This window comes from Sphaeramia orbicularis, chromosome 11 (assembly GCF_902148855.1).
Source record: "Sphaeramia orbicularis chromosome 11, fSphaOr1.1, whole genome shotgun sequence".
NCBI classification, from domain to species: domain Eukaryota; kingdom Metazoa; phylum Chordata; class Actinopteri; order Kurtiformes; family Apogonidae; genus Sphaeramia; species Sphaeramia orbicularis.
Window position 1 is genome coordinate 43791248 of NC_043967.1, and position 12870 is coordinate 43804117.

Genomic DNA, 12870 nt, shown 5'->3' on the forward strand with positions numbered 1-12870 from the left:
ATGGAACCTTTGGTGGGCCAGATTTGGCCCCCGGGCCACATGTTTGACACCTGTGCTGTATTTAATAAATGAACAGGAATAGAAGTTATGTGGTCAGTTTCCATTGTTTAGTCTGTTCATTCCATCCTGCCTCCCACAGTGCTGTTACTTATGTATGTTTTTTCTGTGTATTTCTGCTTTAGGAGTAAAAACGAGATCTTAAATAGGATGAACATTTATGTGAGTACATGTAGGGGTCTGTCAGTCCCAGATCCACCACCAGGTGTTGATGTAGTTCCTCATTGTGGAAACAGGAGTTGTGGAGGTTGGTTGTCTGTCCAGGTGTTTTGACATAACACAATTAATATCCCAGCAGCAGAATTCTTGAAGTGTGTGATGAACTGGTTTAACAAGACCAGTGAATGGAACAGGTCAGTACAAATGAATATGTGGAGAGACTAAATGACTGGTACCTGTTGAATCCTGATACCTGAGATCCTGAAGGAGGAGCCAAGGTGACTCTTTAATGGAAATAGAAAGCGAAAGTGAAGGCAGTGAGAGGAGCTGGAAAACAAGAGAAACATCCACAGACAGAAACATCTACAGGTGAATTCAATCTATTTGTTATCTTTATTTCTTCTGACATTCTGAAACCATTAGAACTACTAAATGATAGACACTACTCACTAAAAACATAAAGAAATTATCTGAAATGCTACTGAAGATGCAAACTTTACATTTTGTTTCTTATACTCAGGCAATTTCCCTGTTTAATGTCAATTATATTTTACTAGTTTCTATTCTTCTCTTCCAATTCAGCCCTCAGAGACTTAAACAGCTACTGTTTTTTATGTTCAGTTTATGATATTTTACTCTTCAGTTTTCTCTGTTTTGATGTAACTTTTGTATTTACTGTGTGTGTTTCATGAAAAGATGGCAAGGGGGTTTGTTTTTGTTTTGTTTTTTCTTTGTTTGTTAACACTTTAGCACCAAAACTATTGGTTGAATTCATACCAAATTAGGTTTATAGATTACCAGTCACCCAGAATAGATCCAATTGGCTCTCTGCACAGCCCCACTACTTCCTGAACTAAAGGCAGCTCCTTTATTTCCTGTTTTTCATTACTGGACACTCTGATTAGTCCAGGTGTGTCTGACCACAGTAGTTCCAACAAGAAGCAGCAGACCCACCTGGATTAATCAGTGTCCAATAATGAAAAATAGGACCAATGGCCCTGTAGCTTACCGGCCAAATTAAAAGCTTTAGGAAATGTATCCAGATGCCATTTATTATCACCCAGTTATGTGTATTTATTATATTACAGAAATAGCCCATGTTTTTGTCATATTCCAATCAGATCTGTAAAAAATTCAAATTCCAACTTGATATCATTGATACTGATTTATTGGATCAATCCACTTCCTATCTGTTATAATGGGAAAATTTGTCAAAGTCACACCAAATCTAGAATCAGATCCAGATAAAAATAATTTCAATACCTTGTGTTGACATCATCATACAGAAGCTGTATACCAAGTTTGAAGTCAATCAGAACTGTAGTTTCAGAGAAGAAAACGATTGAAATTTTTTCCCCACAAGAGCCCATGTTAAATTTTCCGTAAGTTCCTGGATCCAGAAGAAGATCCTGATCAGCATGTGGCCATTATGTTTTGGTCATCTCCCCATCAGGGCTGGACTGTAGAAATTTACACTGGATATCATTTATATTTACTGAGTTATTGCATCGATCCACTTCCTATTTCTTATAATGGGGAAATTTTTCAAAGTGTCACCAAATCCAGAATCAGATCCAGAGCCTGTCAGCCGGTAAGCTAAAAACAGGAAATAAAGGAGCTGCCTTAAGTTCAGGAAGTAGTGGGGCTGTGCATATAGCCCATTACATTTTGGGAAAAGTAGGTCAAAGTTCACATTTTTATGAATTTTTAATGTCTTTTTTTCCTCCATTTACTTATAATGGGTGAAATTTCACATGTCTTTAAAAACATCAATTTTATTTCAATTTACTTCAAACTTGGCACATGTATAGAGGCAATTGGTATGATGACATCAGCTGGATCTGCCAAAATAAGCTACAATATGTGCAAGAAGTGGGGTTTGTTGGGCCTGGCACCACTTGTTAAATATAGGAAAATACCTGATTTTCATCGCAAAATGCGGAGGTTAACATTGTAGTAAATGGTTAACATAAAGTCACTTAGGAGTTGTTAAATGTAGAGTAAATTTCATAAGGAAGTCACCACCCAAAATAAGTCTTTAAGGGTTAAATCTATTAATAGTATTTCCTGTTCATATGATTTACACTTCAGTTTTATGCTTTGCTATGGGTTAAATTGTGTAACATCATGGTTCTGCTGTGAGAGTTAAACAGGTTTGTGCTGTTTACTCATGAATCAGAAGTGTAAGTGCCAGGTAGTATTTTCTGTGTCACATCATGTGAGGGTGGTACCTACGTCACCAAAGTAGTAAAATCAGCTGTTTTACCTGTTGAATGAATGAACTGAGGGGGTGAGGGGGGAAGGTCCTACTTTGCTGACTGCCACCGCCAAAAGTATACTGTCTTGGATGTTTTTAGATATTGCTGGATTTATTTCACTATTTGTTTTTTAGCCTTAATAAACATATGGAACGATATTCCTCCGGAGCTCAGTTTTTTATTGTGTAGCAGCGCGTCCAGCAGACAAAGATTCTTTTTCCCTCGCTTAGCCTCTCGGCGACATTGTTTCATTAAAAGTCACCCAACATGAAGTATGATAATAGGTGGACCAAATGCCAAACCCTGTTTTTCCGCTGAATGACATTTCCTTCACATGTAAGTGACACTTCTGAGGACCTCATATTGATAATTCTAGTGAACAGAGATGTAAATTCAACATTTGGAATCAACTCCAGACTTTTCATTTGCTTCATTTATCATAGAAGAACCAGGGAACAGGACACATCCGGACATGAAGCTGCTTGTCAGACAGTGGTCCAATTACTAATTAGTATCTAAAAATGGAGGGACTATGTTTAAAATAATTATAATTACCCAACAATTAATGCAATATTTTTATCGAATCATTTAAATTGAAGCTGACAGTCCACACTTCAATCACATCTCGACTGATTCATTTTAACCCCACTGTGTTACTGTACAGAAGTAAAGTTACAACAGTTGTTGCATTGTCTGAATATGCTGTATATGGACCTTACTGTATTCCAGTGAATACTAGAAAACTACATTTAACCAGTACCAAACTAAATCAATGCACAATATTCAAGATAGATAGATATTACATTCCTTACTTACATTTTCCATTCAAATATTGAATGAATGAATGAATGTGTGTTTTATGTGTTTTAAGAAGCATAACTTACCTAGATTTGTACTTATTTTCTAGTTTTAAGGCCCATCGTTTTTTGGACATTGTAGCTTTAAAGAAGGTAAGTTGGCTCTAAATATTTTCAGGAGCTGTATCATCTTAGGATGTGCATTAGAAATACTTTAAAATGTTGTATATTATCCATAGTTTATAAATAAAGCAAACATCTCAAAAGTCACTAAAGTTATAAGACAAATGCAGTGGAGTGTATTGTTATTATTTCCCTCTAAAATTAAGTATCATTGAATACGATGGCCCTGCGATGAACAGGCGACATGTCCAGGGTGGACCCCACCTTCACCCATAAGTAGCTGGGATCGGCTCCAAGTGACCCCTGTGACCCTAGTGAGGATAAAAAAGGTTCTGAAAATGAATGAATGAATGAATACGATGAAAATATACATGTAAAGGGCCTCAAATTTCTAAGAGTTGTTGGGCTTTTGAACAGGAAGTAAAAGCAGTCATAAGTTCACTACATAACAGGAAATATGCTTTATTCTCTGAAGGTTGGACAAGTGACTCATCATGGACAGACAGGATAGAGTTGTGAATCTCAGAGGGCGAGGTCCAGGTGAAGAGGACTCCAGGACAACATCGAGACCCTCACGTTCCACATCTGCAAGACAAAAGCAGAGAGTCCAGCAGCAGAGAGGTGACGCTTAGATGTAGAGAACAAGAAGTCAAAACCAAAATGTGATGCTCACCTCATCTGTTTTACTCTGCAGAGGAGGAGGCTGAGGAGTCTGTCCCCCCAGAGCTGGCCGGCTGGATTAAAGAAAGAGCCAAGGCCCTGAAGATCCGGCAGACGGACCGTCGCTGGGCCGCAGAGGTCGTGAATGATTTCCGTGAGAACCTGCTGAAGTTCCTGAAGAAAAATGATGACCAGCCGTTCTTCCAGACAGCTGAATTCCTCACCTCTGGTAGCTACTTCGAGAAGGTCAAGGTAATAAGCTTTAACAAACAAAAAATAAAATAAAAAAAAAAGTTTGAGGGTACAGAGTGATATGAACTGAAAACTACTTATGACAAACATGCACTCAGAGATGATCCAGCGTTTCATAAATAAAAATAAATTCTGCACAAATATTTTTCAGAAATATATAAACATCACTGTGACTATTTTCCTGTTTTATTAAATTTGATATAAAGGCAAATGTAAATCTAAAGCCTCATTGAGATTTTTGGTTCCACCTGCCATGTCTTTGATGATGCAGGTGGATTCTACATATCGTTAGCCTCGCTGCATAATTGCCTAAGTCGTGTTTTTGTCTCAGATTGACAGTCCAGATGAGTTTGATATGATGCTCAGACTTCAGGCTCCTTCACGTCTCAACATAACACAGCTCGACGACGGCCTCTTCTACCGCATCGACCTGTGTCGGCCGACCAGGACCTCAATACGAGCCTTCATTTTGGAGGAGAACCTGACCCTGTCCTCCAGCAAGATCCTCAGTGAGATGCACCGTCTGGTCCGCAAGTTCCTCAAGACTTATAGAGGTTTCCATTGGTCTGTTCTGTAGTTCTTAACATTTCAAATGGACTTACTTTGTTTTCTGTGTCACAAAACCTTACAATCCTATCGTTACTCTGTATAAGAGGAAATAAGTGACTAATCCTTCCAAAACCATGTTATTTGATCTTTACCGTTTTTTCACTCCTTTTCCTCACTTTTACCTTGCGTATCAGGTATTTTCATTTTTTTCTGAGATTTACCTTGTTAAACAGTTATTTTTATGACTTTTTTTCCTTATTTTGTTCATCGATTATTTTCATTTGTTCTTAGATTTATCGTATTTATCACTTTTTTCAGTCCATTTTCTGTTTTATCTTATTAATCTTTTTTCCCTTTTTTTCCTTAGATTTACCTTGTGTATCACCTCTGTCACTTTTTTTGTTATATTTTCCTTTTTACCAATTCTTGTCATTTTTCCTTCTTACATTTTCCTACCTAATCACTTTTTTCATTATTTTTTGTTCGATTTACCTTGTTTAACACTTGTTTTATTTTTTTCCCTAAGATTTATCTTGTTTCTCACTTATTTTTGTCTTTTTTTCTCAGACTGACATTGTTCATTTCTTCTTTTCATTTGTTTTTCCTCAGTCGCCTTGTTTATAACCTCTTTCATTCCTTTTTCTCAGTTTTACCACAGATTTACCTCATAACTTATTTAATTTTTTTCTCCCAGATTTACTTTGTGTATCCCCTCTTTTATCTCTATTCCCTAAATTTTCCTTTTTCATCAATTCTTGTCATTTCTCTTGTCTTAGACTTCGTTATTTATCACTTTTCTCATTATTTGTGTTATATTTATCTTAACACATCTTCTCATATTTTTTTCCTGATATTTAGCTTTTTTATCTTTTATTTTTATTTCTTTTTTCTTAGATTTATCTTTTTCTTATCACCACTTCCTTGTTTATACCTTCTTGTCATATCTTTTTCTTATTTATCACTTTTTTTTCCATGTTTTTCTTCAGATTTGTCAAGTTTCACCTCTAAAAATATATCTTGCTTCATGTTCTTTCATACTGTTGTTGTCTAAGTTCCTTCAAGTCAGAAAAAGCTCCTTATGGTCAGTGTTGTTGGTCATTTTTTCCCTCAGTGCCTGATGAACATTGTCGCTGGGTGGTGAACAGGAAACGCCTCAACTCTCCGGCTGTGACTTTGTCTCTGTGCAGAACAGATGAGAACAGCGAGGAGTTGATCTCTGTGGACGTGGTTCCTGCTCTGGAGGTAATAAAATAAAATAATGATAAAATGAACAAATAATCTGAACTGAAAGGACAAGGCAAGTTTATTTCTATAGCACATTTCAGCAACAAGGCAATTCAAGGTGCTCAAGGTTCAAGGTGACTTTATTTATACCCGTGGGTAGATTTGTTGTGCTTCACACAGGGCATTAAAATACAACGACAAGGGAAAAAGAAAAACATTTAAAATATTATAAAAGAAACATGTAAAAGGTGGTTAAAAACAGCAAGTAAGAAAACAATGCATAAAACCCAAACATATAAAAACACACACATATTAAAGTAAGAGCTGCAGTGAAAAGGGGCAGAGGAACTGACATTTAGATTATCTATCTATAACAAAAATTTACATCAATATCAGAGACATCCACAAGGTGAAAAGACTAACAGCTTAGCAGTTTAGTACTTTTAATATACATTTTGTACTGAATGTAAGCTTTTTTCAGTCACATCTGTGTATTTTTGATGATGCTTTAAAATTCTGCCTATATTTATTACTTGTTTTAGGATGAATAGCTTCATACCAGGCAGAGATATTGCTGACTTTCTTATTTTTCTGAGCACAGGAGGGCCAAAAGGGGTGATGAGTCTAAGAGCCCATGACTGACCGGGGCCCTAGAAAACATAAACATTAGTCAGTTGTTTTTATGCTAATTATTAACCTTTTAACATTAACAGAATGTTTGCTTCACGATGTTTTAATAAACATATTTGTTGTTTGCATTAGTTTTGTTTTTGGCAAAAAAGAATCAAATTCAGTCAGCCTCTTTAAATTTACTTCCATCCAAAATGTCAAATTATAGCCTAATTTATTTGTATTTGCATATCAACGCAAAAACAAAAACATACTGTTATCATTTAGAAAATACTGTTACAATATAGAAGATGGCTTACACCTGTCTCATCAATCTTGCACAAAATCATAAAATTCATCTGTTGTAAGCAGAATATTGATCTGCGTCTGAGACGGTGTTATATCTTTAGGATTTGCATGGCTTGTGACATTGAAGTGGTGGGGCTCAAGCTGATCGTTTTTTTTCACATGGCCCCAGATCCCTGGCAGTGGCCCTGCCTGTGCACATAAAGTACAAATCTGTGAGTTTCTGAACAGTATTCAAAGGGATGCATGTGATAAATCAGACACTGCCAATGTTGTGAGTGAAATATTTCACACAACTATTCATTTCAAACTTGAATACTAAGAATGAATACTAAGGCCTTCTTTAGGGAACTGTTTCTTATGTCATTTTTAGCCCAGTGTTGACACTTCTCTTGTTTGTTTTGGAGGTCCACTCATCACAGGGCTGGCCACCCAACGTCCGTAATGGACCAGATATTGACAACTGGCTCGGAAAGAAGGGTCGCCAAGAGATCAGAAGTTTACCGTGCTTTTTTGTGCCAAAAAGACTGAAAGGACGAAATCTCAGTGAAGAAGCAAAAGGTGAGAGTAAAGCCTGATTATCGACAAAGAAAACCTGATGCATTGTCTCTGTCTACCTGTTAAGTTTGGAGAGCTGACTCTGTGGGGAAACTAGAATGAATATTAACCCATAAAGACCCAGTGCTTTCTCCTGTGGCAGAAAGGATTTTTTCTATTTATTTAATCATTCTTAATTGATTTATGACCATTTATTATGATATTATCCTCTGTATTTTGTGTTTTTTCAGTGTAAATCATGTATTTTCCTATATTTAATGATCTGGTCATGTAGATGTTCATAAAAGCTCAGATTTAAGTTGTGTTTTAAAAAACTGAGAGAACTGAAGAAATAGTGACTTTTCTCAACAAAACATATCAATAACTGATCTTAAACCCAGTGTGTCCATCCACTGTCATTGATCCAACTCCATGGGTTTTACTGGTGAATCAATGTTGTAGAAGATGACGGTGTTTACATGTTCATTACGAAGCCTCTGAATGTCCAAATGGGTCATATCTGATGACCATGAAAAGATGACAAACTGTATTTTACACCAATTATTTACATGTATTGATAGGATTAGTGGATCAACAGGTATTAAACAGTTTAGATCAGTAGATGGTTTTGGTCACCAGTAGCTGTTTGGGTCTTTATGGGTTAAATACCGAAACATGTTTTCTGAGCTGTCAAAAGAGTTATGACTTTGTGGTGCTTGTGATAATACATGTACATAAAAATCTGCATTTGTGTAAAAATGTGATTTATTCAATAATTATGTTTTTCTTTGCTCTTTTTACCAGAGAGTTGGAGGATTTCTTTCTCTCACATTGAGAAGAAAATCATCACATGTCACGGCAACAAGAAAACCTGCTGTGAGAGCAACGCCACCAAATGCTGCCGGTGAGACTGAATGGAATCACACCACGGCTTTTATGTGATTTTATTAACTCACCCCCTGAAAGGGAGGCAAGGGGTATTGTTTTGGGTTCGGTTTGTTTGTTTCTTTGTTTGTTAACAACAGCAAACAACAGCAAAACTGTTGGTTGAATTCATACCAGATTGAGTTTATAGATTGCCAGTGACCCAGAATAGATCTGATTACATTTTGAGAAAAGCAGGTCAAAGTTCAAATTTTTATGATTTTTTTTTTAAATCTTTTTTTAAATCTTTTTTTTTTTTTTACTATTTATTTCTAATAGGCAAAATTTCAAATTTCTATAAAACCATCAACTTGTTGCATTAATATTTGCATTAATATGTTACATCTGCACTTGTACTTGACAGGTTTAACTCCATTATAAGCTGTTAAACACCTTATATGTGCTGATTTGAACCATTTATTTATAGTATTTTTGTTATCACCTCGCTATGCATTTGGGATTTGGAGTCTGTCCAGCATCTTCCTTTGTAGATTTTTGTCACATTTGACTTTTGAGTTGTTTACTTTTCTCCATCAACTTTCTAGTTAAATAAGGTTAAATGAACAAAAAAAATAATAATTTGCAAACATTCCTGATTTATGTACAATATTGTGCAAAAGTCTGCAGCTCTGTGTCATGTCATTGTCTTATTTTTAAGTCTTTTTTTGGTGATATTCCTTCTGTTTTGTTTTTTTGTTGTTGTTTTTTTTTCAGTAAACTCTGTTTAATGCTGCTGAAGTCTCTGATTAAGGGCCTGAAGCATCGTTTTCCCAAAGAGTTGGACGACCTCTGTTCATACCACGGCAAGACAGTGTTCCTCCACCTGCTCTCTGAAAGGTACTTGAACATCACATGACTTGGGAAATGAACTCTCCACATCACACATATAAGAACAGTTTGACATTTTAATTTCACTGATATTAACCCCTCCTGTTGTGGTGTGAGAACATGCTATCTATCAGGAACCACATTATTAGTGAAAATAGAAATTTTGAGGGAAAATGGTACGTCAAAAGTATTATTTTTACAGATAGTCTGATGTTCACTTCCACACTTGTATTTCAGTGATTCAAATTTAATGATTGTGGTGCGTATTACTTTGAGCTAGTGTTATAGTGAAAAATAAGTTGTTTGAGACATGCATAGTGTGTTTTGCAGTGGTGATATCAGTCCTTAGTCCTCTGGTTGAAATACAAACAAGTGTTCATTATCACATACTGCCATTAATGTCCTTCATTTCATTATCTCTTGAAGTTTTGCTTTTAGATGAGTTTGTACGTCATATATTGAATGTCTCTGCTGTTTAAGAATTTGCACCAAAAATACTGTCAAAAACTTGTATTTGCAATTACATCCTCAACAATGTACTTAAAAAAGTACTTAGTTATATTTTTTTACCACTGCGTAAACCTCAGAGACAACAGCCAAACAGCAACCAGCAACCAAAAGTATCTACTGATCGAAAATGTTTAATAACTAGTCCAAAAGAAACCCCATAAAACCCATTTAGTTTGATAAATAACAGTTGTAGACACTTGTTTTTACATTCAGTTGATATATTTTACTCAAAAAGTTGCTTTTTCTTTGGTTTTCTCTGTCTTGATATAAAAGCTTTTACTGTGAGTTTTTATGAATACCTACATCAGGGGTGTTAAACATACGGCTCACGATCAATAACCAACCCTTCAAGGGGTTCAATCTGGCTCATGGGATGAATTATTCTTCTTCTTCTTCCTCTTCTTCCTCTTCTTCCTCTTCTTCTTCTTCTTCTTCTTCTTCTTCGTCTGCATCTTCGTCTCCTTCTTCTTCTTCGTCGTCTTCTTCTTCGTCGTTGTCTTCTTCTTCATGGTCTTCTTCTTCATCTTCTTCATCTTCTTTGTCTTCTTTGTCATCTTCTTTTTTGTTTTGCAGCAGAGATCACATTAGGATCACACTGGACTGTACGTGTCCCATGAACTAAAATGAGTTTGACACCCCTGGTCTAGAGACTCACTGGTAATGAAGCTTAAAACTTTATTTAGTACATTTGATTTCAGATGGTTCTTAAAACATTTCAGGTAGTTGCCTTTTTTGTCTTATGCATTACAACTTACAGATCACAGTGGATCTACAAAGAAACAAAACATTTAGTAACAGGCAGAATATTGTTAAAATTGCACTTCCCTTCAGAAATGTCATGAAGTTCATAATTACTCACATTTTTTGAGGAAGGATAGTTTGTTTATAAATGTAAACATTTGTATAACTGTAATTTTAAACTTGCACTAAAACAAAGAGAAATGTTATTGTTACTGGAGTTGTCATTTATAAGTTATTATGGTATTATTTTACTGTTCAGGCCTGTATGAGGTCAAATTGGGCTGTATGTGGCCCCTCATCTACAATGTCTTTGACACACATGACCTATATGTTCACTGAATTCACTATAAAAAAACCCACCTAATTTTCACTTAACTATACAAAATGCAGAGGATAATGTCATAATAAATAGTGATAAAGGACATCGGAATGCTTATATGTAGAGAAAAATTCATTTGGAAGTTGCCACAAAAGTAGTTCTAGGTGTTTAAAGGCTTAACACTGTTGTGCGTTTTCATGTCCACTTTCCTCCCATTAGGTTTGAGGACTCCATGTGGGCTCCTCATCTCCTCCCCTCCTGCTTCCTGCGCCTCCTCGGGGCTCTGGAGGACTCTGTTCATAAAGGCCTCCTTCCTCACTTCTTTGTGCCTCAATGCAACCTGTTTTCCCCGGGTGTGTTTCCCCGCAGAGTGCTGTCTTTCCTCGGCTCTGCTCTGGAGGAGCAGAGGAGGGAGGGTCTGCCTCTGCTGAAGCCCCCTGCTCCTGTCGCTTCTCTGAGCCTCGCATCTCCTCCACCTCAGGACGACGCTCCTGTGTCACCGACACAAACAGTTCCATCAGACACTATGTTCCATCTTGACTTGACGGTTATGAATAAGCAGGCGCTGGCTTTTGCTGTAGCTGTGGTTTGTGTCCTGTTTCTTATATGTGTGAAGTAGGGCATTAACTGAAAAGTCAGTTTGTCGACGCATCGACGTCTGCGGCACAAGTCGACGTTACTTTGGAGGAGTCGACTAGTCGTGTGCTATTCTCTCTCTCCCGTCCATCACCCGACAGGGCGTGAGCCTTCATTCAGCGCATATCGATACTCTCATCTTTCTACATGAAAACCTGGAGCACAGTGAGCAGTAGTGATGCAGACCCGGCTCAGGTTGGTGCGGGTCTAAAAAATGTCACTTTATTTGCGGAGCGGGTCAAAAAATTCCACAGTGGCTTAAAAAAAAAAAAAAGACCTGTGCATCACTAGCACGAGGCCAAGACTGAAGGAAGAAGACAACTCAGAGTAGGATTACTACACTGACTGTGATCTCGAAAAACTATGGTCTCAGTAATGTTCTGTGAACCATGGAAGCACAACCAATATTGAATAATAATTTGAACAGCCAGGATGTTTGGATTATTCTGTTCATTTATTTCATGAAGACAATCCGCTCTTTTCTCTAACATGCTGTGCGTCTTTTCTGCCGCTGTCTTAACTTTCCCACTTTACGTTGTTCACTTAAATTTAAAGGAAAATTCAAGGTGTTAATCTATGTTTTGTTTTGGTTATATGTCTGAGAAGGACTGTTGATGCTTGTGTCTTAGTTTTTTTATTCTGCTCTTTACTGTACATTGTTAATGTTACAGTGAATGTTAGTACAAGTTGCTCATTGTAGAACGGCTGTGTGTCTGTGTTGTTTCTCCGCTGTCAATGTGATGACGTCATCATACGACAAGTTGACTTGACTTCGACTTTATTGACAAATAAGTCGATCTGAAAAAATCTGAAGTCACTAATGCCCTAATGTGAAGACAACATAATTTTTATATATATATATATATATATATATATATATATATATATATATATATATATATATATATATGTATATGTATATATCCTTTATTTAACCAGGTAAAGCCTCATTGACATTGCAAATTTCTTTTCCAAGAGTGACCTGGCCAAGAAAAGCAGCATAACACAGTTTCTGACAAGACAAGACATAATCAACACAATACAAAAAACGTACAATCAATAGTTACAAAACAATCATTGGTGCAAGTTTAAAAACAGTTATTTTGACCAAGCTCATTGATTTCACTCACCTTTAAAATAATTTTAAATTCACCTAAACCCAGTATGATAAACTATTACTCCTTATGAAATGTACTCTTTAAATTTTAAGCAGTTGTATATGAAGGAAAATGGATTTTTAATAATATGCTTCTGACATGTGAAGGTAAAAATGTAACGGCATTGGATAATATTGTCACTGTTTGCTCTGCCTTGACAAATATGTGCAAAAGTATTGTGTGAGTGCTGAGTTACTTCGTCATAATTCTGTACATAGTTTTAA

General features: G+C 36.3%; 1 protein-coding gene across 1 annotated transcript; it reads left to right on the forward strand.

Moving 5' to 3' along the window:
* The first annotated feature begins 420 nt into the window (after positions 1–420).
* On the forward strand, positions 421–11960 carry LOC115428561 (cyclic GMP-AMP synthase). Its single transcript, XM_030147673.1, has 9 exons — positions 421–585; positions 3870–4015; positions 4089–4306; positions 4638–4860; positions 5967–6097; positions 7402–7555; positions 8336–8435; positions 9170–9292; positions 11073–11960. The coding sequence occupies exons 2-9, from the start codon at positions 3889–3891 to the stop codon at positions 11470–11472; spliced, it is 1476 nt and encodes a 491-aa protein (XP_030003533.1). The 5' UTR covers positions 421–585; positions 3870–3888; the 3' UTR covers positions 11473–11960.
* Positions 11961–12870: the final 910 nt, after the last annotated feature.